Source organism: Siphateles boraxobius, unplaced genomic scaffold, assembly GCF_051911475.1.
Source record: "Siphateles boraxobius isolate OS27281-9 unplaced genomic scaffold, OSU_SipBor_1 13, whole genome shotgun sequence".
NCBI classification, from domain to species: Eukaryota; Metazoa; Chordata; class Actinopteri; order Cypriniformes; family Leuciscidae; genus Siphateles; species Siphateles boraxobius.
In genome coordinates this window covers 24,444,718-24,469,517 of record NW_027508733.1, presented here as the reverse complement: position 1 = coordinate 24,469,517, position 24,800 = coordinate 24,444,718, and the positions used below count along the sequence as shown (strand labels likewise).

Here is a 24,800-nt window from a genome sequence, read left to right as displayed (position 1 = left end):
CTATGTGGGGGTAAACGAGTAAGAGCCACCCTAGTTGATTGGAAAGGACTCTGTGCCAGGGTGAGGCTAGCTCAAGGAATAGGAATTGTAAACTGGGATCTCAATGAGGAAGAAACGATAGAAAAGTTGAGGAGACATAAGCACAGAGCTAAGAGAGCTTATACCCCAGATCCCAATGTTAAAATTGATGCAATTGGACAGCCTAGAGGAATACCACATGAATTTAAGGCTAGGGATGAAATAAAGTCAGGGTTTGAATCATTTCTTCTATGGGTGCCTGTTAATAAGAATACTGAAGAATACTACATATATGGGCATATTACAGTAACAAACGTAGAAGCCTTGACATTGTGTGCATTTAGACTACTGAAACTGTTGTATATAAGATGTAAAAGAGGAATTATTTGCAAGCGCGGTCATCTACTGTTGTTTCAACAAAGGGCAGACTCAACTGGTGGTTTAAAAACCTGCTGTCTGCTCCAACACCAGATAGCGCCCTAGGCACTGCCAGGGCACATCTGGCAACGGTGGAGCAACCCAGATAGCGCCACAGGCCACCAGGAAGCGCCTGCATGGTTCCTCTGGCATCGTGGGACAATTGTAACTTCGAGATTATACACTGTATGGTAATACACTGAATGTCTGAAGCTGCTTTGTCCATATAGAGAATGATGGTTTGACAGGAAAGTGAGATCTTTTACTCCACTCCAGACAAATGGGGGTGGAGATGTTTGGTCTCACTCTTCCTCCAGGGTGTACCTCTGTGATAACTGGTCTATTGGTAGGATGACTGGATGGTCTAAATTGATCATATTGGTAGGATAAGAGAGAGACCTGCTCATGGAGATACATTCTGGGAAAATTGAAGGTGGGACTAGAGTTAGTCCCAAAGGGGGGATGTGTTGGAGAATCTTGTTACCCCTCCTCTATCTGATGCTCAAGTCTGAATGCTGTAATGCTGAGCAAAAGTAGGCCATAGGGCAATGTAGAGTTGGAAAAGTACCTAAAAACCCATGTAATGCATAGATGACGTTGGTGCAAGGTACAGGAAAGTACTAAAAAACATATATGATGTAATTTTAAAAAAAAACTATACATGTGATACCCCGCCACCAATAGAAATAAGGCCTCGGAGCATGTGATCTTAATTGTGGCGTGATACCGAGGAGGAGCAATGTGTAAGAGATAACGGTACAAACACTAATTGGACACTGGCGATAAGAAAGATGTATAAAATCTATGTTTCAACCACTGTAAGATCAGATGATTCAGCTGACCATCTCACTTTGTTGAATTGCTCAATAAAGTTCTTCTTCTGAGACCTGGAACTTCGACTCTGAAAACTTTTTGAAGACTAACTCCTACTAGACTTTGAAAAACAACTGATCAGGACCAAAGACCAGCAATTAGCCACGACAAACGGTACCAATGTTAGTGTTTTGATAAATGAGAATCACTAATATTATCAGATTACCTCACCTAATGCACTGAAAAAGGCTAAGATAGTGAGCCAACACTAATTACACACTTTAATTCCATGCTATTAAATATGTTAGAATTTAAACGTAAATGCACATTGTTCTAGAAGGGTGGCATCATCCCTTACATTTTACACGGCTACATTTACTCACATTGTAATGCTGCTGATAATATAATTTGTAAGGAAAATTGTGCATTAAATAGGGAAGTTATATCCAGGAAACTTTTACAAAAGAAACAAACAAACACACACACACACACACACACACACACACACGCATGTCTCTTTGTAGTCTCAGCGAAGCTGTTTTATCAGCAGCATCCACACACAAAAAAACAAAAGTTCAACATGAAAAATGTTTTTGCGCAAGTGCACTTGCCAAATGAAGACGGATCGTATAATGGATCAATCAAAAAACGTTGTTTATTAACGAGCTGTAGTCACGCACTGACAGAAATGCAGTTCAATTTAACGCCATGGTTCATAGAGTGCACTGATTCTGAATCGGGCGGCATGGCGAGCGCGAGACGCGGCAGTGCACAGATCGTGACGCGCGTCTCTCTATAATGTGATTGTGAAGTAAATGGGAGCGGGAATTCACCGCATTATGAACTCGTCACGCAATACCCCCAACCTCAGACCAAATGTTAGGCCATTTTGACAGGCCAGCCTATATAAATATCATATTAAGCAGAAATGTGAAATGTACCTTTAGCATATTAGAGGAAGACGCTGATATCTGGATTGAATTGATGCGTGAAGAATGCACTTCCACAGCATTCACGAGTAACAGCAGGAATAGGCGGTTAAAGTTTTCTATGCTTAATTTGATTTGATGACAGTCACGAGACCGATTACTCAATCCAATCACGTTGATGGATAAAAATAAAATGAAATTAGGCTAAAACAAGCATATGTAACGAGTAACGACCACAAACCGAAGGAAAATGGCGGAGAAAAAGTACCGATACATAACTTAAAATGTACTCAAGTAAAAGTAAAATTACACAATTTTTAAACTACTCAAAAAAGTACAATTTCTGAAAAAAACTACTTAATTACAGTAACGTGAGTATTTGTAATTCGTTACTTCACACCCCTGCGTGTGTGTGAGTGTACGGGTGCAGCCCCGCCCCGATCTGCAGGCTGCAGCCAGGTGTACTTGAAAAGGAGGCGGAAGAACAACCTCTGTGACGCACATTGAGGTAAAAAAAAGAAAAGTCCTCTAACAAGGTTCATCTATTCAAAGGAATCAGATTTTCTAACCTGCTATTTAAAATATGTTATCAACATAAATGAACAGGATCAGAGACAATTGAGACATTTTCTCTATTGTGGTACTTACTTCAACCCTTTCAAGATTATGTTGGCATTAAAAACCTGGTTACCCTGAATGTAACACTGAAGCCACTTACTTAGAAAATGAAATGAAATGCTGCACAAAACAAACTCCCGACCAAGCCGTCTAAAGACCGCAGTTTGAGCTGGTGTCCACAGACAATTCACCCTCCTCCACTTCAGGGGAAGGTGGAGGAGAAAAGTTCTCAACTTCACATGACCGCTTTGTTGTAAAGCTACTTGCGTCACTCCATTTTAGCTAGTTTGACAGCAGCCGTCACTGCGGGTGTCAGGTGCACGCCCCATCCCCCCCCCCCCCCCCCCCCCCCCCCGCTCAGCCCCGCCCTCGGTTCGTCGCTTCTATCTCCGCTGGGGTCTGCCCACTTTTCCAGCATTTTTCAAATATTGCCAGTGGGTGGAGTCAGGCGTTGACCAGTGGTTTAGTTACCCTTTAACGTTAATCCTGTCAGATCGTCCATCCATTGAGTGAGTGTGTACGGGTCGACCAATCTGGTTCCGTTCGTTAAAATTAACTTTTGCAAATAACAATCGCGGTCCTGGACAGTGAGTGACCTTGCACATTAAGATAAAATCGGATTTTCTCCAGTCATTGTTAAAAAACAAGCTAACAAAACTTGCAAACTAACGTTAGTGAAGCGGCCAGAGTGATCGTTCTGCCTCCACCTAAGCTCCGCCCACAAAAAACGTCACCATGTTTACCAACTGAAAAGGGGTCTATACATGAATATCAGTCACATGACCTCTTACGTCATCCGCTCTTTTTCCAGTTGACTGCCGCCATCTTGAGTACCTGCCGGGTACTGTCTACAATACTGACGGCATTAGCTAGGAAGCAGATTTTCTCTGTTTGTTTCACTTTATACATAACCAACTTTGTTTATGTAAACCCTGTGTGTATTTGACAGTATTCGCGCAATAAGACTAGAAAAATAACTTCGTTCAGTAACCTGTCGCTGTTGTTAGACAGGCTTAGTGCGCGTGCGCTTCGGGTGTACGCGCTCAGAAAAGCGCTCGTTAGAACCGCGCATCAACACGTGAATGACTTGTTAGCACATGCAAATAATGAACTTATGTGAACTGCATTGTCCCGTTCCTTTGCGTTAACATTTGATGTGAATATACGTCGCGTTGTAGCCTATGCTGAGACGGAGGCGCCAGAACTGCAACTGATAGAATGCACGATACTACGACATTTCTTCAAAAGCAGATGGTGGATATATCAAAAATATATATATTTTAATCCACGATCATAAATCGTGATATCGCACAGCCCTAAGATAGCGTAAACTCATTATCATCCACTCACCACAGACAACATGAACACTGCACAGAGAGTTTGCACACACAAACCACTGTTATAACATAAAAGCAAGCAGCTGCGTGCATGGTTGGTCAGGATATGATTGAAGGATTTTGGCTGAATGCGCGCAAAGTGCGCTCCCTTAATAATTCCTAAAAAGCTGACATCAGTTAATCGCGATCTCACATCTATGTTAATATCAATTAAGCTGACTGCACAATGAATCTATCATAATATACACACTTTGTTTGTTACAATTAGAGGATTTGCCAGCATACAGAGCTTTGAACAAAAAGTCCGTTTTGAGCAGTGAGGGGAGTCTATCTTAAATGTTTCTGATTGGCCTTTGCGTTGAAGAAATCAACTGTATGTCTGTGATTGGCTACATTGCTCAACGCTGCAAACGTGTTATAAATGGAAACTCTGGCCTGTAAGTCGTTTCTATTTTGTTTTAGTTCTTGTTGCTTTTCTGCAAAAATGTATTAGTTTTTATATGTTTTATACATAGATATTTCTAGTTTGCGGGAGTCCCGCGAATCGTTTATTCTCCCTGCAACGCGCACACACACAGAGAGTGCATTGCCGCTCGCACTCGCCTTCAAATCTAGTCCCGCGCCGCACTCTTTTGCATTGGGAGTGCACATCTCTAGATCAAGGGCCCGGCCCGAGGATAGTGACGGGAAATATCGGCCCGCAAGTTCGGGCTCGGCCAGAGAATAAGCTCTACTTCCTTTGCGACTGACGTATCGATCTTGCCGAATCAGGTACTCAAGATGGCGGAAGACAAGTTTTAGAATTGAGTGACGTCAGTGAGGAGACGTTGGTGACATCATCTGATATTCATGTATTGATAGGTATCGGACTCAGTGAGCAAAGTTTCTGTGTGTGACGAATTTTTAGGATGACAAACACGAAAAAACGCACACGAAAATTTCGGACTCAGTGTGCAAGGACCTTTAGTGGTAAGATTTTTTTTTGTTTGTGAATAAGGCCCCTTTAGTGTAAATTTATACAAAAAAAATGTTGAAATTGCAACACATAATGACTTGAATTCATCGCTTTAAATTGAGGATTTTTATAATTTGTAAATTATTTTTTCAAGACAAAAATGTAAGTGGGATATTTTTTGCAACACTTTGCCAGAACTCTATTATCTGCTTCGGGGACCTCGCAATTGTTGTAATGACCTTGGAAAGGTTGTGACTTTTAGAATCCTTCATAAAGGTCCGAAACTGAGAAGGATCTGGTGCGCGTGAGGGTTTAATGCCCAACCGTTTCAGCCCACATATGCGTCCTCCATGTTAAAGGGCTTCCCGTCCTTGGAAACCTCAACTATTTTTTTGGGAAGGTCATTGGAGAAAACATATCCTACTCCTAGCACATATGTGGGGTATTTCGGTTCGGGGTACAGCTCCTCTGAGACGTAATATTTCGATTTTTTGTTTCTGATGACATGCTGGTTCCACATCAAAAAACCAGTGATGTAGTTCTGTCTGGGTGTGTTAGGTGCCAATAGGAGAGTCATCAGGTTTTCCATGTTTAGGTACATGTCAGAATCGACCTTCATACTGAAATTGGCTTGAGGGCAACGAGTGGCCAACCAGTCCATGATCACCATCGTCTTTATGGTCAGGTTGAAGTAAGAGTCCACAAAGTTGCTCTCTAGTAAGTCTCTGTGTTGTCGGCTCTCTTCCTCCAGCTGCTGTTGAGCTTTTTCAGAGTCGGATCCTCCAGTCAAACCCACCAAGAACAGAGTCATCACTGCTTTTCCCTGGACTGTGCTCTCATTCCCCCACGTGCTCCGGATGGCGTTACGAGCTTCTACCTGATGGGGCGCCACAGGGACCATCAAGACCAGGAACGGATCCCACTGACTACATATTTCAGGTTCATCAAGAATAAAATGATATTGCTTGGATGAGCTACATGATAATGCACTGAAATGGGTTTGGTTCTAATGGATGCAGTGGGTTTGTCCAGTGCTGTTGGTGTTTGCATGATTTTCCAGAATTTTTTTTTGCCAGACAAGCCCTCAGTATAGGACTGAGTCTGATATACAACATTAAACATTGTGTGAGGATACGTAACTTGCTTGAGAGAGAAATAGATATAAACCATGGTAGACAATGATAATGTAATTGTGAGCATCAGAATGAATCTTGTTTTAATGTGACGCATTGCAGCTCTATCCGGAGTCAAACCGCATCTGAAGAAGGAGAAATGGAAACATTAAAATATTAAATAATCTCCCTTGGATTATTATTTTCCACAATCATTCCTAATTTTTTCGAAAAATTGAGTAGCACTACATTATTTTTAAATGCAATGTTTTCGCTGAGTAAGTTTTAGTGCCAGGCACACAGCCAGTGACAATTAACACCATTCTAATAAAAGATCAAATTGATCAAATTACCATTTTTCTGTGCAGTTTTTGTATGTATTTGACATTCAAATATGTTATTAAGCTGATCCATCTCATGGATAAGCTGTACAAAAGTGACCGTGCCGGTTTTCCCTTTCTGACTTCCACTAAGACCTCTTTCACAATGTGTGCTGAAATATGTAATTGTAGTTTTCGACATAACAACATACGTTTTAAAAGAAATATGCATTTTTAGGAAACATAGTTTATCTTTACCTCTTTACTTTGGTCAGTAGTGTATAGTTGTTAGACTCAGGCATTGTTTCCGATTGTTATTGTTAACTATGACTAAAACTATTAAAAATCATTTTTGGGATTGAAAAGTTGAGATAAAGCTAAAATAAAAAATATTAGATTAATTATTTTTTAAACCCAAAACAGAAACTAATAAAAATGACATAAGCACACTATTAACTGAAGGGAATTTTAAATATCATTCAAAATGTTAATAAATACTATAATAGTATATAAGATACTAATTTTTGTTCAATAGCCTACATTAAAGAGTTTTTAATAACTGTGAACATGTTCAGGTATAACAATGAAATATAAATGCTGTTATTTAGAGATCAGCAGAAGTATAAAGTATCAAAATATGACTAATTATAACCTCATATTTACTCATCATTGTTTTGGCTAATATGGGACTATAGCTACTGCATGGTGTTCATAAAAAGTGTTAATAATTTATAGCATGAATGAAAAGCACATAAACAGCAATAGAAGCTAGGGCCATACCTCTTCCACATGCTTCCAAATGTCACGACTGCATATCTAAATGGACTACTGTAACATAACATGCATCAGTTTTATTTTGCATAGTTCATCTTCTCATAAGCAGCTGGGTGGAGCTGTGCATCGAAACAACTACATTTCTGAATCTCCTTCTGATACTAATATAAGAGGAACTTTCCACAAATTCCATGTTTTTATGGTGACTATTTGCAATGTTTGATGAACTATTACTTAACATAAAACTGCAAAATTACTAGGCTCATACAGAATTGTTCTCACATATAAGTTTCATGGAAGACAATGGGGTTATTAAAATGTGTGACAGCCAGAAGTTCTAGTTGAAAAACAAAAGACCTGTAACTATTGATGGCTTATGTGGAAAAAAAAGACAAAAATGTTGCTCTGCACCATTTCTCAACAAGTCTCTCCCTCTCAGAGGTATGTTTGCTTCTAACTAAACTGCAAGAACAAATTCCGCACGTACGTACAAACATACATACATACAACCCTAAATCAATAAAAAGTTGGGACATTTTGTAAAGTGCAATAACATTAAGAATCTGTGATTTGTTTCATTCTCTTTCAAGTTTATTTAATTGACAGAAGTACAAAGAAAAGGATTCCAATGTATTCACTGAACAGAAGAATTTTATTTTGTAAGTATAAACACATTTTGATTTGATGGCTTCTACACACTAGATTACCAATTTACCACTGTCACATCACCTTAACTTTTAATTGCAATTTTTACAGAGAAGTAAACGGGAGACGAAAAGCTACAAAGGCAAATATTCGCAATGTATATGTTGGTTTTAACCCTAAATCAAACATTTTATCAAGCATTTGTTGTTTCTTAAACCTTTTCTTACAAAACCCAAAGCCCAATCAGTACAAACATAGTCTCAAAGTCTTAATAATTCACAAGATTTAACAAGTTGTCAAATTCGTACAATACTTGTACATAATCATGCAGCTTTTACTCCTAGTGCTGTCAATGGCTAGTGCCTCAATTCCTGTATATATTTATCTCCATATTTGTAAATCAGTTGCAGACCTTCTTGGAAAGTAGTCGGACGTCCCATACACTATCAAAAAAGTTTATATAAATTGCATTGTATTCATTAAAATTATTACAATTTGGATCCTGTCTGTTGATATTCCAATGATACATGATGTCTCTCCACAACTCATAACCTTCCTCTGTTTGCAAGAGTGGAAAAGCTAATCTGACTTCAGATGACATCAGATACTCGATTATTTTGTTGTAATCAGATCAGTTACACTGCTGATAACTGTCCCATTTGCATGTAAATCATTTTGTTGTTTTTTAAACATGTTATCATGTAACATATTATATCATGTTATCATAATCACGTTTTTAAGTTTATATGATTATTGCATGCTATTAAAGACATACTTTTATTCATAGAAATGCTAACATATCAGTGAACTTATTACATAAAAATGCTTTTAATATATAATTATGCAACACTCCTTACATCAATTAAATACAGTTATAAATAAACTGACTACTTGCAAGTAATGTATTAAAATGACCTTCCTTTCTGTTTTGCAGGATTATCTTGTTTAAAGCTCTACAATATCAAACTCAACAGCTCTTTTAGGAACCAACCCTCACAAGATCTACTAGTGAGTCGCAGCAAATCTTGCTGTGATCAGCCCTTCCCAGGTAAAGTTTCTACAATATTTCAATCAGTATTTACTCATCAAATGTTCTCCCCTGAATCGTATGGTAAATTAACTTAATTATAACTGTGTTAATTGGTATGTTTCAAGAACAATAGTAATTGCACATAGAGTAAGTGGAGACTTTCTTGTTTTACAGCAGAGAAGGAAGACCAGTCCTTATATCAACGCAAGCTAATCTAATAAGTCCTTTGTTTCGGGTGAGGAAGAAACATCTGGTGCCCAAAGACAGAAAGGTGCGTAAGTCCATTGGTATGTCTTGTATTTAAACAATTTAAACAATTTTAAATTGTACAGATTATCACTTGATTTTTATATGGGTTTTTCTTCAGTACATAGCTTATATTATGTGCTGCAATATTATATATATATATATATATATATATATATATATATATATATATAATACTTCAATGTGTATATTATATAATGTACTGACTGCTGCTTTGTAAATTTAAATAAGGAACAGGCAACTCAGGCCCTTTTGCGTTCTCCTTTTTGAGGTGGAGAGTTTACCTCCAACCCTAATTGAGCACATCTGAAAATTTTAACCAAAGTCTTCAGGTTTACTTGTAGACAATAGGCAGGAGGGTTTGAGGTTGGCGCTAAATCTGCAGGACAGTGGACGCTGAGGGCCAGAGTAGCCCATCACTGCTTTAAATAGCTACACTGTGTCATTTTTTATGTTGATTCTTTGCAAAAAAAAAAAAACACTTTTTTCTTTCAAAATTATATGTGCTCATTCATGTGTAATTACTTCCACCAACTAATCAAGTACTCTCGTAAGTGTAGAATCTGCCATTCAGAATACATATGAGCGAGTCGCTCGAATGGTGGCAGCCATGTTGCGCCTCCATCTTGAAAATACATTAGCCAAAGAGGGACATACCTGGAAATTCAAACTTCGCCTTTCGCGCCTTTACTTAGTGGCACCGTGACGAATGCGAGGGGGAGATTACTCATAATAATACGGCCACCGTAGGAGTTAAAACGCCCTCGGAATGGGAGGGGCTAGAAAGTAATATTCAGTTGGTAGTCTTATACAATTTCACAGCTATATGGGAGAAAATCTTACACAATGTAGAAATAACGCAGAGCATAAGCTGACCTGACTGTCCATTAAACAGTTTAATTTGAGTTGTTGTGTTTTTTGTTTTACTTTCAGAGCAGGACTGGAGAACGCCTGACGATGAGATGTTGAGACTTCTTCCTCTGAGAAAGATCTACACCACATCAGTGATCACATCTTCTGTTCATCAGTTGTACTGTAGTGCACAACTGAACAAACTGTTTAGATGAGGATGAAGATCACGAACACGATAGAGACGTACAGGGAAGAGCAAGAAACCAGTTTAGCTGTGATAATGAATTATTTTGTTCCAACACAATATAAAATCTGTTTTCTGTATCATAGGTGACTGAATATGATTCTCTGGCACTCATTTGTGTGGCTTCAGCAGTTGTGAATGGATTAATTTGATGTTAATGTATTTTTGAAGGCTCATTGTTATTTATCTTGAATCTCATTTGCTTTATGCTACTTTATCAACTTTATGTTGTGTCCTCAAATAAAGTGTTTTGTAATAAAGTATGGTGAATATTGTGTATTGAAAGTGATATTTGAGAAATTTGAATTTCTCATTTATTTAGTTTAGTTCATAATTTAAAAACAACTAAATATAATTAATTAGTTTACTTAGGACATAAACATTTTGTTGTGGTTAATGATATTTGGGACAACAATGCAGCAAAAGTTGCACATACTTGCATTTATGCCAGTTTTCAGTGAAATAAAGAGAAGGTGTGTGAATAACAGGAGGCTGCAGTGGGCTATCTTGCTACAAACACTTAAAAGTATAATTGAAGATGATCCATGTTGATCATTCTAGTACATCTACTACTGCATTTAAAATGAAAGCATAGACATTACTGATGTCAGGCAAATAATCAGCAGTCAGATGGGGTGAAAAGGATATTTTGGCACTGTTTTGTTGTTTTACTGAATGGTGCATTATCCTTGTGATATAGTAATAGTTCAATATCTAAAATCTGTGTAGACTGTACTGCCCGTCCACCCTCAGGGGCCCAGCAACGGCCCCCAGAAGAGCAAAAGAAAGCACATTTCAAATGGCTGTAACTCAAAGTCCGGTTAGTGTATCAAAGAGACGATATGAAGGACAACTGCTTATGCTATGTTTACTAAATAATGTTGGGCACAGTTTTCAGACATATATGGCAAGCTGGCAAAAAGGTTATTTTAAAAGTGCTCACAGTAAAATATCAAATTGCAACCTATCCCTCATATATATCATAAAGGTTTGCACAATTAACAAATTTAGATATCCAGTTGCCCATTAAAAATATTATTTATTTAACATTTACTGTTTCATTACTAAACGTTTTAAACTACATTACCCACATATCTCTGTCATTATATCAATGGAACAGGAAACATTGTGCTGTAGTTCATTGAAATGTGCAGACATGCTTAGGGTTAGGGTTGGGATCTCGGTAAAAGAGAAATTTCTCACAACATAGAGACACTTTCTAGTTACCTTAATGTATAACTAACGTGATAATAACACCAAAACATACTTTGTAACATGAAGCGCTGTTTTATATGGGTTAAAAGATAGTCCAATCACAGCGAGTTCTGCGATAAAGTCACAGCCAATAACAACCCGGCTGAACTGATGCGTCACACTTACTTGCCCAATTATGGTAAATGATGACAGATCTCTTCTGGTTCCGGCTGCAGGGATAGATTCCTTAAATATTTAATATTTGGGCTGTTAAATATGTATTGATTCTAATTAAATTATAAAACTCACATTTAAAAACAAAAAGACTCCTTTGTGTGGTTACCATCCAAAAACGTTGGATTCATATGATCATGACACAAATTTGCTTATTTGATTAGACTGATGCATACATTTGAAAGAGAAAGCAATGGCACAATGGCAGGGTAGTTTGCAGGTTTTTTTTTAAATTAAAGATAATTGCATGTACTAAAGTGCTTCTAACATTTACAGTGTATGTATAGTATATCAAATATATTATATAACAAAATGTAACAAAAGCATAATGAATGCACACAATTTTTAAAGCAAATTCCAATATTTAATGTCAAACTGTTTAAGGAAAGGAGAAGACGGGTTATTAAAGGTTATATATATATATATATATATATATATATATATATATATATATATAATACAGCCTACCTATAATACCTATATTGGTTCTCTAGCCCAGGATTACCTTTAAGCATATGAAAGCTTTGAAGTTTCTCCTTATTCATAAATGTCCAATTGGCAGTTAAGCCTATAGTCGTCCTCGTCCATCTTTTAAACCTATTATCCGTTTTGTTGGGACTGAACTCGGTATAGACACACCAGCGCAGCATTACCTAATCTTTCAAATTACATAATTTCACTATTTTCTTCCAAATGTTTAAGGATACATTAACCAAGGATTATCTATAGTTCATAATACATTTATCAGTCCAATATCTCCCAATGTTGCCTGAACTGGGACATCCTGAGAGATGTGACACTTTCTATTTCCTTTCATCTAAATTGATATGCCTCATTACATAAACACACCAAAGGTTTAATCTCGGCAGCATAATAATAATCTTGCAAACAAGGTAGTGCCATCCCCCCTTTTCCCTTCAATAGCTGAAGTGTTTTAAATCTAATTTTGGGTCCCCCCTTCCAGATAAATCTTGAAAATAAGTTATCGCATTCTACGAACTGCTGCATTGGTGTGGGTGTGTTTTTAAAGCATTTTTTGTCTCCCTCTAGTGACTGAATACTGTGATTCTCCGATGAAGAATAATAGATTCTAGCCAGCAGGGCGGCGCTCTGACACAGTGAACGATGATTTTATTTCATGCATGATTATAGTGTATTACTAACACAACAATCAGACACATTAGATATGGAGGACCAGGAGTGCCACTTAAAAATAAAATGAAGATTCAATATATCAATTTAATAATTCAAACATAAAAATGTATATAAATAAATCACTTTTAAATGGACAAATTAATAGACATTTTTAAAGTTGTTTATTTAATTCGTGTTTTTAAATGTATTGCAATAAAGCCATAAAACAATAAATAAATAAACAAACATTTTAAATGTATAAATAAATAGACGGATTTAAAGTTGTTTATTTAATTCATGTTTTTAAACGTAGGTTAATAAAACAATAAAAAGTACTTTAATAAATCATTTTAAAGGTACATGTTAAATCGCTTTTTTAAAGCATTTGGCAAACCATTTCTCTATCTATTTGCCAATGCTTTTCTTTGTCGGTTTGCCAAATGCTTTTCTTTATCCATTTGTCAAAGGAGTTTAAAAATGCCATTGGACAGTACACACGTGGGAGCAATTAATCACCTTTCCCCTGTCTCCTACTTTTAAATGTAACACGCACTGTCATTGGACAGTTAGAGAGACCATGCGTCATATGCGGGAGTTTGAAGACGAGTTCGAGCCGAGGCGAGCGACGCAAAATGGCAGGTGAATCTGAATGTGTTTTCAGAGGGATTGCGGATGATTTGTGTCTTTAGCTGATTTCTGCGGAAGAAATTCTCCTCTCGATTATCATTTTATATATAGAAGAGTTTCACAGTTGAGGGAAGACGTTGCAAACGCAGTGGATAATTGTGGTTGTTTTGTGATAAGTGGCTTTCCGACAAAGAAAAGCATTTGGCAAATAGATAGAGAAATGGTTTGCCAAATGCTTTAAAAAAAGCGATTTAACATGTGCCTTTAAAATGATCTATTAAAGTAATTTTTATTGTTTTATTAATCTACGTTTAAAAACATGAATTAAATAAACAATTTTAAATGTGTCTATTTATTTATACATTTAAAATGTTTTTATTTATTTATTGTTTTATGGTTTTATTGCAATACATTTAAAAACACGAATTAAATAAACTTTAAAAATGTCTATTAATTTGTCCATTTAAAAGTGATTTATTTATATACATTTTTATGTTTGAATTATTAAATTTATATATTGAATCTTCATTTTATTTTTAAGTGGCACTCCTGGTCCTCCATAATTAGATACAATAATTATGTATTCATTTTTTGTATTTATAATTAAATATTTTACCGAGGAATGCCATTTCTTTGAATTAAAAAACATTTTTCTTGAACCAAACCTACTATACAAAAAGTGTACCCAAAACAGAGGAATAACTTTATAATATTTAATATCAAAGCCAAACATATATAGTATATGCCCTACCCTTTTAAAACAAAGGAACGGGGTCATAAAAATGACCTAATTTCGAGGAAGCATATCCATTGTGGTACGCTGGTACTGTGTCAATGATTATCCAAGATTAGTTTGTTCATGATGCATTTATGATTTTGTGAGCAAATTCTTCAGCCCAATGCAAGACATCTGTAACATCTGCGACTTTGGTTGCATTTCCCACACCTTTAGCAACCTCGTTTGAGCCATCTGCATTTCCTTCCAAGCGTGCGCACACATGACGAGCCCATTCGATTGCTGAACCACCAGCAGAGCCCTAGGAAGACAGTATGAAAGCAATCTCACACCTGTGTGGTTATACTGTAGTTGTGTGATTTTTTTGTGTGCTGTACCTTAGGTACTTGGCAGGCAAAAAGCACCTTCCCTGACTGCTGCAGGTGAGCAAACAACATGACCAGGGAATCTGGGCTGCTCTTGCTCAGCTTGAGCACAGTCTTCATCAGCACCTAAACACAACAACATGTATACCAATTGTATACATTTGATACAAATATAATAGTCAAAGATACCACAAAACATACCGATATCGAGTCCGTCTGGATCAAGTCCACAAGCACAGTTTTATTAGAGTGTTTTTCCAGCAGCTCTTTGGCTTTCAAGGCAGCCTGAAGCAGAAGAAACAATAAGCCATTTGCCTAAACAATAAATAATATTAACAACTAGCAAGACAACCTATAGACGTTTCTACCTCTGTGATCTCCAATTTTCTGATGGAGGTGTTGCTGCTCTTCTGCATCGCTTTCAGGCGAGTCTGCAACTCTCGTCTCTGCCATTGTGGGATTGGTGTGTTATCAACCACCTAAAACACATAACACAATATAGACAAATGAAATTCATACATCATGAACTGACTTTCCAATGAAGACGTGAGGTTATGTACATTCATTAGGAGACCAATCTCTTTGGAGAGTTTCTGAGCTGCTGGTATAGACGGGACGCTTGCAACTTCTATCCGTGCCACCAAAGACTCCAACTCCTCCTGCATGGCTTGGCCCGCCTCACGAGCCTGGGTCACAGGAACAGTTAGCATCACAGAAACTGAACTGCTGCCCAATGGTAGATTTCGTTTTTTTCAAACCTTTTTGGCTTCATCTCCAGTAACAGCAATGATACGGCTAATGCCTTTCACCATCTGTCGCTCAGACACAATGACGAAGTCTCCAATTGCTCCCGTCCTCAATAAATGCCTGATAAAAGCAACAACATATTGGTGAGCTTGGCTTAGGGGTGGGTAATAAGGCAAAATATCATATCACAATTCTTTTCAGACTTTTTAGACACGATTTTGTTGGATTCTAAGACTAATTTTCAAGTTACTTAGCAATAGTCAAACTAATTTCCGCATTTAAAACATTTAGCCCAACAAGATGAAAGAACATGAAAGAATAAGATATATTACATAAAGGCCCAGTTTCAGAAACAGGGCTTAGATTAAGCCAGGATTAGACCCTAGTTCAATTCGGACATTTAAGTAGCTTTAATAAATGTGTCTTAGAAAAAAGAAACATTACTGGTGTGCATCTTGAGACAAAACAATGGCACCAATATATTTTAAGATCAGTGCAAGTTGCTTTTAGTTAAAACAGATTAAACATGCATTTTAGTCTGGGACTATCTTAAGCCTTGTCTTTGAAACCGGGAGAAAGTAAATTTATGCGCTGTGTGACCAGAAAACATATATCAGAAGTTCAAACTGGCAAGGCTTTAAAACGCATGCAAATAATAAACTTTTGGGATGACGAAGAACAGCAAAGTCACAATTAGAGTAATCGCGATAGAGGTGATAAATGAAAAAACTGAAACGCCAACTGATAGAATGTGCACTGTAGCAAGATACTAACAATCTCTCTGTAAAGGCAGACTGTTGGAGACATTTTAATCATTTACCCTCATTACGCACACCCCTACCTTGGCTGCAGCTTGGAAATGGTCAGATGTATAAGTGGTTTGCCCAAAGCAGCGATAACCCACCCTGATCCTGGAGGGCTATCCTGCAGAGTTTAGTGCCAATCCTAGACATGGCACATCTGAACCAGCCAATCAAGGTGTTCAAGATTATTTGAAAATAACATGCAGGTGAAAAGTTGGAATTGAAATCTGCAGGAAGTAGCAGCCCTCCAGGAGCAAAAAGTTCCAGCAGTTTCAGAAGAACCTTACGTGCCACAGCAAAATTCCACTGAAGCTTTTCTAGCGGTGTTTGAGGTAAGCAGATCCGAAATAGGCATAGCCACGGACACCACTCGCACTGGATCCGGATACACCTGAAACAAACAGCATGGTCAACATCTTACATATACACCAGTTTCCACCAACAAGGTGTGGGGCCAAAGTTCTGGCCCTGTTACCCCCAAAGAATAGAAAGTTCTGCGGTGGAAAGCCATAGTCCTTTTAACTTACATCTGGGCTTGAAAAGATTGTAACTACAAATCCTGCTCCTGGAGGGCCATTATGCTTCGGCGTTTCTCTCCAATCCTACTTAAACACACCTGAACCCGCTAATAAAGGTCTTCAGGATCACTAGGAGCTTCCAGACAAGTGTAGTAAGGCATGACGTTTGCTCTCCAGGAGCAGAATTGGACACCCCTGTCTTACACCTTTGAAATACATTTTCTACCTCTAGGGATGCGCCAATCTGTTAATCAGTTTTTTGTCAGATCAGGTGTAGGTCAGATGGGACTGGTCAAAATGTGATACTGTGCGTTATGGTTATTACTGTAAAGCTCGAAAAAAGTATTATGAAGGCACCATAAACATTTTCATGCACTATATTCCAGGTGTTCTGAAGACATTTGATAGCTTTGTTTGAGAAACAGACCGTATAATGAAGTTAACAGAAACTCTTCTCTCCACTGCAGCTGTCAAATGACATTTTCCATTCAGAGATGCACTTTTGTGTTGCTCTGCATTTGAGCAACAATAGTTTTGCGCAATAAAAGATTTAATACTGGTATTGGACTGACATCTGTATTGGAAAAGTGGGTATCAAGCCACCCTTATTTACCTCATCTATAGTTCTCAGACCTGGAATCAGTTTAGCTCTGGACAGAGGGACCTCTTCTATGTGCACCTCTGCATTTTGATGGATGATGTCCTGGACCAACTCCTCAACTTGCTGTAGCTCAGATATACTAAGGGAGCCCTTTATTCAAAAACATATACATGTATTAGCCAGTTTGGAAATCATTAAATCCCTGAGGCAGCCACACAGCCATTGTACCTTCACACTGAAGTCGAACCGGAGGCGGCTGGCAGTGCAGTGTGACCCTCGCTGACTAACAGAGGGACCTAGCAGCTCTCGCAGGGCGAAGTTTAGCACGTGTGTGGCAGTGTGCTTCACCATGCAGCCCAGACGCCGAGCCTACAGTTGGAAATGCAACACTTACCAAAAGGTGTCTGCATGATGCGTTACTATGTCTGATGGTACTTTTACTCCTACTATTCCCACCTCATCCACATGAAGATGCACTTGGTCCCCAGTTCTCAAAGTGTCTGCTGCCGTGACTTGATGTACCACGTAACCCCCAGCCAGACGGACACAATTCACAGGGAACAGCACATCCTGAGAAGCATAACCGCAAATGGTAATTTAATCTTGTCTGCTTATCAAATACATGAGATGGGATGTGATCAATAACCTGTAATCCATCCTTGGTGAAATAACCCTGGTCGTGCGCCTGTCCTCCCTGCTCTGCATAAAAGCTGGTCCGGTCCAGAATTACACCACAGCGATGACCCTCACGCACCTCTGAAACCAAAGACCCCTCACAGTAGAGTGCCAGGACTGACGCTCTGTAAGGCACAAACACTGCGAGAGGAAAAGAGTCAGGATCATTGTTCAGTCATATATCGTGTCCCAACCTGGTGTGATGTAATAAAGCGACAGGCAATAAATCCTATTACTTCCATAATAACTAGAGTTTTTGTACTAATCAACTCAAATGCATTGAAATGTTAGCCCAGCCAACACTGAAATCTCACTGGTAGCTATGCAGAGTGTATTCTAGCATGTTGGTATGTGGTTGATAATGTTTTCTGAGAGTTTATCTGTGTTCTGAGTGTTCTTTAGCATGTGACTTTTTTATTGTGTTGCTGTGCAGATACCAAGGTGCTCTTAGTGTTTTTTAACATGTAGCTATGCAGTTGCTCAAGTGTTTTTAGAAAGTTGATATTCGGTTGTTAGCCTTCAGTATTCAAATGTGTGTGCTTTTTCGTGTCATGTTCGTGTTGCTGTGCTGTTACTGATGTGTTCTGAGTGTTTTTAGAATGTTGCCATGCAGTTTCCCAGATGTTCTGAGTGCTACGGTCTTTTAAGTGTTTTTGGTGTGTTGCTCTGTGGTTATTGAGATGTTCTTAGAGTTCTTTAGACTGTGTTTTTTCCATGTGTTGCTGTGCGGTTACTAAGGTGTTCTGAGTGTGTTTTAAGAATGTTGCTATGCATTTAATGAGGTGTTCTGAGTGTTTTTAGAATGTTGATATTCGGTTTCTAAGGTCTTTTAACCAATTTTAGTGGATGCTGTGTGGTTATTGGGGTGTTTAACATGTTACTATGCAGTTCATAAGGTGTTTTGAGTGTTTTTGGTGTTATGAGTGTTCTTTAGAATGTTGCTATGTGGTTGCTAAAGTATTCGGAGTAATTTTAGTGTGTTGCTTTCTTCATGATATACATTTTTAGTGCCAAGTCTGGTCACACAGTTTTAATGATTTAACTGCCTCACAAACTCCTGCACCAATGATCTTTTCACTCAAGTACCATATTGTCCATCAGACGCCAGACTGTAACAGTATTTCAGCGAGTCGTCCGTGTGAGGAATTCTTCGGCTTTGTAGTTCCGCCAGGCTATGAATATCCAGCTGGTCCGCCCTATCTCCATCATCCTCCTCTGACTGAAACCTCAACTGAGAAAAAAACCCAAGTTAATCCATATACCCACTATAACAGATAAATCAATAAATCAAATGCTGGATTAAAGAAAGCCACATGCTTGATACCAGTACCTTCTCATATTCATCTTCAAGCACCTCCATTTCTTTTTTATCAACCATCTTGCCCCTCTCCTCCAGCATCAGGTCAATGAGATCGAGAGGAAAGCCTAAGTTACGATGTAGCGACCAGGCAACCGAGGCTGATTAATAGATACAACACAATGGACACAGGAGAGTAGAACAAATCACTGAAATGGGGTAGTGTGGTGTGGTAGTTAAAGATCAGGGTTGGTAACTGAAAGGTTGAGAGTTTAAATCCTAATAGAGACATTGCAATTATCATTATGCCCTTATCCTTGGGATAAAAGTGTCAATGAAATGCACTTAATATTACAGAGCCTGCACAGATAATAAAGCGAATTACACCGCTTTGTGGGTTTACCAGGAAAAACAGCAGAGTCTTCGTACATATTTCTGAGAGTCCTGTCAATCACCCTCCTGCCCTGCTTCAGCGACGACAGGAACTGGGCTTCATTTTGATTAATGAGTTCCATGATCTACAGAGGAAGAACGCAAATGTTTTACAAATTTATCAAACATTCAGTTCCTGCACTTTGTTTACCGCAGGTTTTCTAAGTTGAAAAAAATGCCACGGTGCACGGATATATACATTAACTCAGAATTGCGGTTTCGCCAATATTCAAATTTAGGCTAATGCATATAAACCATTAACTATTTTCATATTGTGGCCGATAACTGATGATAGCTGATATTAATATTATTGTTTGAAATGCTACAATGAATTTAAGCATCATTTTGAGATTTGCTTAATATTACATTTAACTGTGTTATTAAATTATTAGTGTTTTTAAAGATTCACTTGAATTGCTTTTTAGAACATGGTAATACACTACCATTCACCAAGACTGCATTTATTTAATAAAAAATACAGCAAAAACAGTAATATTGTGAAATATTATTACAATTTTAAATTAAAGGTTGTATCAGCGATTGTGGGTGAAGTCACTTCTGTTTGAAGCGAGATCCCAAACAAACAAAGTTAGCTCGCCCCTCCCTCAACGGATTCCAATTCGTCAGAATCAACTCGCTCACTAGCATGCCAATCTCACACACTAAATCCCTCCCTACAATCTGATATTCGCTAGAGCTATCCAAGTTTAGTCGAGCTTCACTCATATTTTTTAAAGATTTATATTTTCACACACAGTTCACATACAAAAAAGTCATCACTAGCAGCTACTCACCTGTCCAAAAGAAACAGTGCAACCTCGGCGTCCGATTTAAAAATTTTCTCTCCACCGTTTAAAAGCCTTCCCGATTATTATTTGTTTCTTTGACGAAAAACGAGGGTATTCCCTCGCCCTAATCCTCCTTCTCTTTTTGGGGATTGCCTCTTCCATGTTAAATGTATCTGGTCCGTTGATAGCATAGGGTTGATAGACGCTGCCTTATTCTTCAGCTCCGACTTCGCGTGCAGGCGCCGTGCACGAGCGCAAAAACAAACAACACCCGCCCTTGTCGGTGATTGGTTAGAACACTGTTTATTTTGATTTTGAGTGTTGGTTGTACCCATTTGTTTTGTGTGCAGATCTCAGAGCCTAGGCTGCCTACAGAGACTTGGTTTTTTGACAGCCTGCTTATGGGGCGGGCAGCTAGCGGATCGTTAGGAAAGATTAGATGAATGTGATAATTTTTGTTTGGGCCTGAAATCGCTGATACAACCTTTAACTGTTTTCGATTTTAATATATTTTAGAATGTAATTTATTTTTGCGATGTAAAGCAACATTTTCAGCATTGTTCCAGCCTTCAGTGTCACATGATCCTTCAGAAATCAGTCTAATATGCGGATTTGGAAACATTTCTTATTTACATTAATGTTGGAAACATTTTTTCAGGATTTTTTCAGGATAGAAAGTATCTTTCCTGTCACTTTTGAACAATTTAATTCATCCTTGCTAAATAAAAAAAAAAAGTATCACAGTAGTGTATCTTTTTGCAAGAAACGTAATACTAAGGTATTTTGTAACATGCTTACCCTCTCAGTCTCAGTGTTCAGCTCAGGATAGGCATCACCCTAAGAAAAGGGAAGAGAGCGGGAATATAAAACTTAAGACACAATGCAGTGATGAAAGTAATAAACTGATGGGCATCTCACCAGTATATGAGCTACAGTGGGCACAAGGCTTGCCAGCGTACCCTCGGGGGCCTGCAGCACTTCTGTAGAAAACCTTACGGCACGTCTCAAGATACGTCTTAACACCAGCCTATCACAAAGATGGCATACTTCAGAAATTGTATGTGTTAAATTACTCTGCATACTTCGATAAAGTCAAACTCACTCAGCGCCTGTCATGCCTGGATAAACTCCGTCAGCGATACACACGCAGATTGTTCGAATGTGGTCCGCCACGACCCTATAGGCCATGTCCACCTGACCCGCATCGGCCTCTCCAGTCCTGCCCTGATATGCAGGAGCCTTAGAGCCCTACATGCACAAACAATAGAGATAATGCGGCCTTAATTTATATTCAACCTGGAATATTATTCTTTTAAAAGGTTCAATTACCTGGTGGATGGCGGACAATAGAGGTGTGAAAAGATCTGTGTCATAGTTGGAGCGTTTTCCCTGCAGTACGGTCACCAGTCGCTCTAAGCCCATCCCAGTATCCACGCTGCACTGGGGCAGAGCTCGCAGGCTACCATTGCCCTCCCTGTAACATTAGAGTCCATTTTCAAATCCTCACAATGTGTGTTACTAACACATTGTTCCACAAATCAATGGAGGCACCCGGAAGGAACCAAGGTATTTATTGTAAACTAAATCGATTTAAATTATTTTTTAAAATTAAAATAATAAAGCTGAAATAAATTATAAACATTAGATGAAAAAAAAATCCATTTGGAAATGTTGCCTTGAGAACTAACTGAAATAAGTTGACGCTGAAGGAAGTACTAAAATTACTAACTGGAAATAAATAAAAATTAAAACTGAAATAAAAATAAACTAAACCAACATAGTATATATATTTTTAAGTCTTTTTATTATAATGTTGATCATATCTTGAGAGTGAACCATCCCATCCGCACACAACAAGCTTTCACTGCACATACTTTTTTTTTTTTAAATAATAATATATATTTATATATATATATATAATCTGAACATGATATTTTATTACTTTATAAAATATATATAAAAAAACTTAAAATATATAAGTAAAAGCTAATTCAAAGTATTAATAAAAACTACAGTTATATACAATATATACATATATATAAAAATGTAAAATAACACTGGAAGTGACTTTTCTAACCTGTTATACTGCATAAAGACTAGATTCCAGATTTCCACCACATCCGGACTGTCTGCATTGACCAGCGAGGTGGCGTTCCGGTTCCCAACATGATCGTAGTGAATCTCCGTGCAGGGGCCACACGGACCCGTCTCGCCCATTTCCCAGAAATTATCCTTCATTCCAAACGGCAACACGTGATCCGCCTGCACTCTGCATGGGAATGTCACAACAATCCAGTGAATCTCCAACAGAAAACTAATCGATTTTGCTTTGCACTGCTTTGAACGTACCCCATGCTGAGCCAGATTTGCCGCGTTTCCTCATCGGCAGGGAGACCATTGGCCACGTCCCCAGAGAAGTACGAGACATACAAGCGCTCCGCAGGAATGCCGTACTCTTCCGTTAAAAGACGCCAGGCCATTGCACAGGCTTCCACCTGGATTGTGAATCATTCATTTATTCAAAAAATACATGAAAATGCTACAGAGCTCCTAATTGGATATAGTGATGGGGAAAAAAGACACATGAGATGGGAGGAAAAAATATATTAAGTGAGGACAGGAGCAGGCTTCATTTAATGCATATTTTTATAAACTTTAAGAGTGCTGGCCTGGATGATTAACATACAAAAAATAGGAGAGAGGCCGCACTATGCATATATTCTTTTTCTTTTATATTTTTAATTTAATTTAAATAAAATAAAAAGAATATATGTATAGTGTTGCCTCTCTCCTATTTTTTGTAGGAAAAAATATATTTCAATGCGTTTGCGTTCACTCTCAAAACTCTTGCGTTCCCCGAGAAACTTGCTTGCAGGTGTGAGGGAAAACAATATCATGCTTTTTCTTTTTCTCTGGGATTGTGATGCTTTTGAGAAAGAACACAAAGTTTCTCAGGGGAACGCAACATTTTATCGCAAGAACGCATTTTTTTTTTCCCCAGGTAACAATACTTTTGCAAAAAAATGCTATTTTTTTGAGAGAGAATGCCAAGTTTCTCTGGGACCTTAATACTTTTGTGAGACAACGCTAATTTTTTCCATCACTACGTTCCCTTAGGGGCTCTGTAAAATGCAATTCACATAACATCTTGAATAAACCTTTTGCATAATGAACATATTCATGAAGTATTAATTCCTGAATTTAATATTTTTTAAATATATTTTAGGGCCGTAAAGTGCCATGGTGTCACAATAAAGAAAAAACAAACCCTTATTAAAAGATTGAAATTATTGACCAAACCTTGAAGTAATCACCAAAGGACCAGTTCCCCAGCATCTCGAAGAAGGTGTGATGGTACATGTCTTTCCCCACATCCTCCAGGTCGTTGTGTTTGCCTCCGGCGCGGACACACTTCTGACTGTTCACCACCCGCCTGTATGATGCCATCTCACTGCGGGGGTCCGAACAGCCCAGGAGAATTGGCTTAAACTATGGGACAACAGTCACAGACCATGATAACCTAACATCAATACTATCATTACAGAAGACAGTGGCCCCAAAAAACACCTAAACCACTTTTCTTTTTTTAAAGTTACTAATCTAGAATATATATATATATATTTTTTTTTTTTTTTTGTTTTTTTACTTTTAATTATTTGTATTCATTGAGTCTCTTTAATATATAGGTAGCACATTGAATTCTAAATAATTATTTTGTGTATAGTATACAATAATTCGATGTGCTACTATTTTATTAAATATTATAAATATTATAAATATATAATAAAATAAATGATATAACTTTAAAGTATATATTATTTTAAAAGCAATTTTTGCTTTTTATAGTTTAATTATATCTTTTTTTAAAGTGTGAACCCTTCCATCATTACCATGTTTCGTGTCCAAAAAGTGCCATTGCGCTTTGACATGAGTATTCGGTGTTATATTTTTAACAACTTGCATGTATCATTATTGATTTTCAGTACCTGGTTCATTCCTGCATTGACGAACAGAAGACTCGGGTCTCCTCTCGGACGCACTGACGAGGACGGCACCACTCGGTGTTCATAACCTTCCTTGAAAAAGTCGATAAACTTCCGCCGTACTCTTTTAGATGTGAATTCTTCATGAGATCTTGAGTAGGACAGGGCCGAGCATGTTCTTATTCCCGTCAATAAAGTGCATAATTTTGCATTTAAAAGTGCACAGTGGAGCTGTTTCCCCAGCACTATGCGCGCAGCCATCTTGCCGAGTCACAGCGTCACACAGCAGCGTCCAATCAGCGACGAGAATGACATGAAACTGAACATTATATATA

The 24,800-nt window shown here is 38.0% G+C and overlaps 2 protein-coding genes and 1 long non-coding RNA gene across 4 annotated transcripts; 1 reads left to right on the top strand and 2 right to left on the bottom strand.

Annotated features, from left to right (window-relative positions):
- Positions 1 to 5,154: 5,154 nt before the first annotated feature.
- LOC143736159 (beta-1,3-galactosyltransferase 2) lies at positions 5,155 to 7,339 on the bottom strand. The gene is given in 4 exon segments (XM_077226783.1): positions 5,155 to 5,418; positions 5,421 to 6,053; positions 6,056 to 6,345; positions 7,300 to 7,339. Coding segments are annotated over 4 exon segments (1,116 nt in total). The 5' UTR covers positions 7,311 to 7,339; the 3' UTR covers positions 5,155 to 5,236.
- Positions 7,340 to 8,897: 1,558 nt separating this feature from the next.
- On the top strand, positions 8,898 to 10,519 carry LOC143736188 (uncharacterized). 2 transcript variants are annotated; one of them, XR_013203388.1, is made up of 3 exons: positions 8,898 to 8,986; positions 9,143 to 9,239; positions 10,171 to 10,519. It is a non-coding gene; the product is annotated as an uncharacterized LOC143736188 (long non-coding RNA). The 2 variants fall into 2 exon arrangements; XR_013203389.1 differs by having other exon boundaries at positions 9,143 to 9,255; positions 10,169 to 10,519.
- Positions 10,520 to 14,219: 3,700 nt separating this feature from the next.
- Positions 14,220 to 24,755, bottom strand: aars2 (alanyl-tRNA synthetase 2, mitochondrial (putative)). The gene is made up of 22 exons (XM_077226774.1): positions 24,469 to 24,755; positions 23,783 to 23,971; positions 22,832 to 22,977; positions 22,560 to 22,751; positions 21,812 to 21,956; positions 21,585 to 21,730; positions 21,401 to 21,509; positions 21,281 to 21,319; positions 19,666 to 19,780; positions 19,296 to 19,423; positions 19,052 to 19,196; positions 17,937 to 18,106; positions 17,747 to 17,860; positions 17,519 to 17,659; positions 17,303 to 17,440; positions 16,459 to 16,562; positions 15,380 to 15,488; positions 15,182 to 15,307; positions 14,990 to 15,100; positions 14,823 to 14,906; positions 14,634 to 14,747; positions 14,220 to 14,557 (listed from the first exon to the last, which is right to left on the bottom strand). Exons 1-22 carry the CDS (start codon positions 24,724 to 24,726, stop codon positions 14,378 to 14,380), a joined length of 3,003 nt encoding a protein of 1,000 aa, XP_077082889.1. The 5' UTR covers positions 24,727 to 24,755; the 3' UTR covers positions 14,220 to 14,377.
- Positions 24,756 to 24,800: the final 45 nt, after the last annotated feature.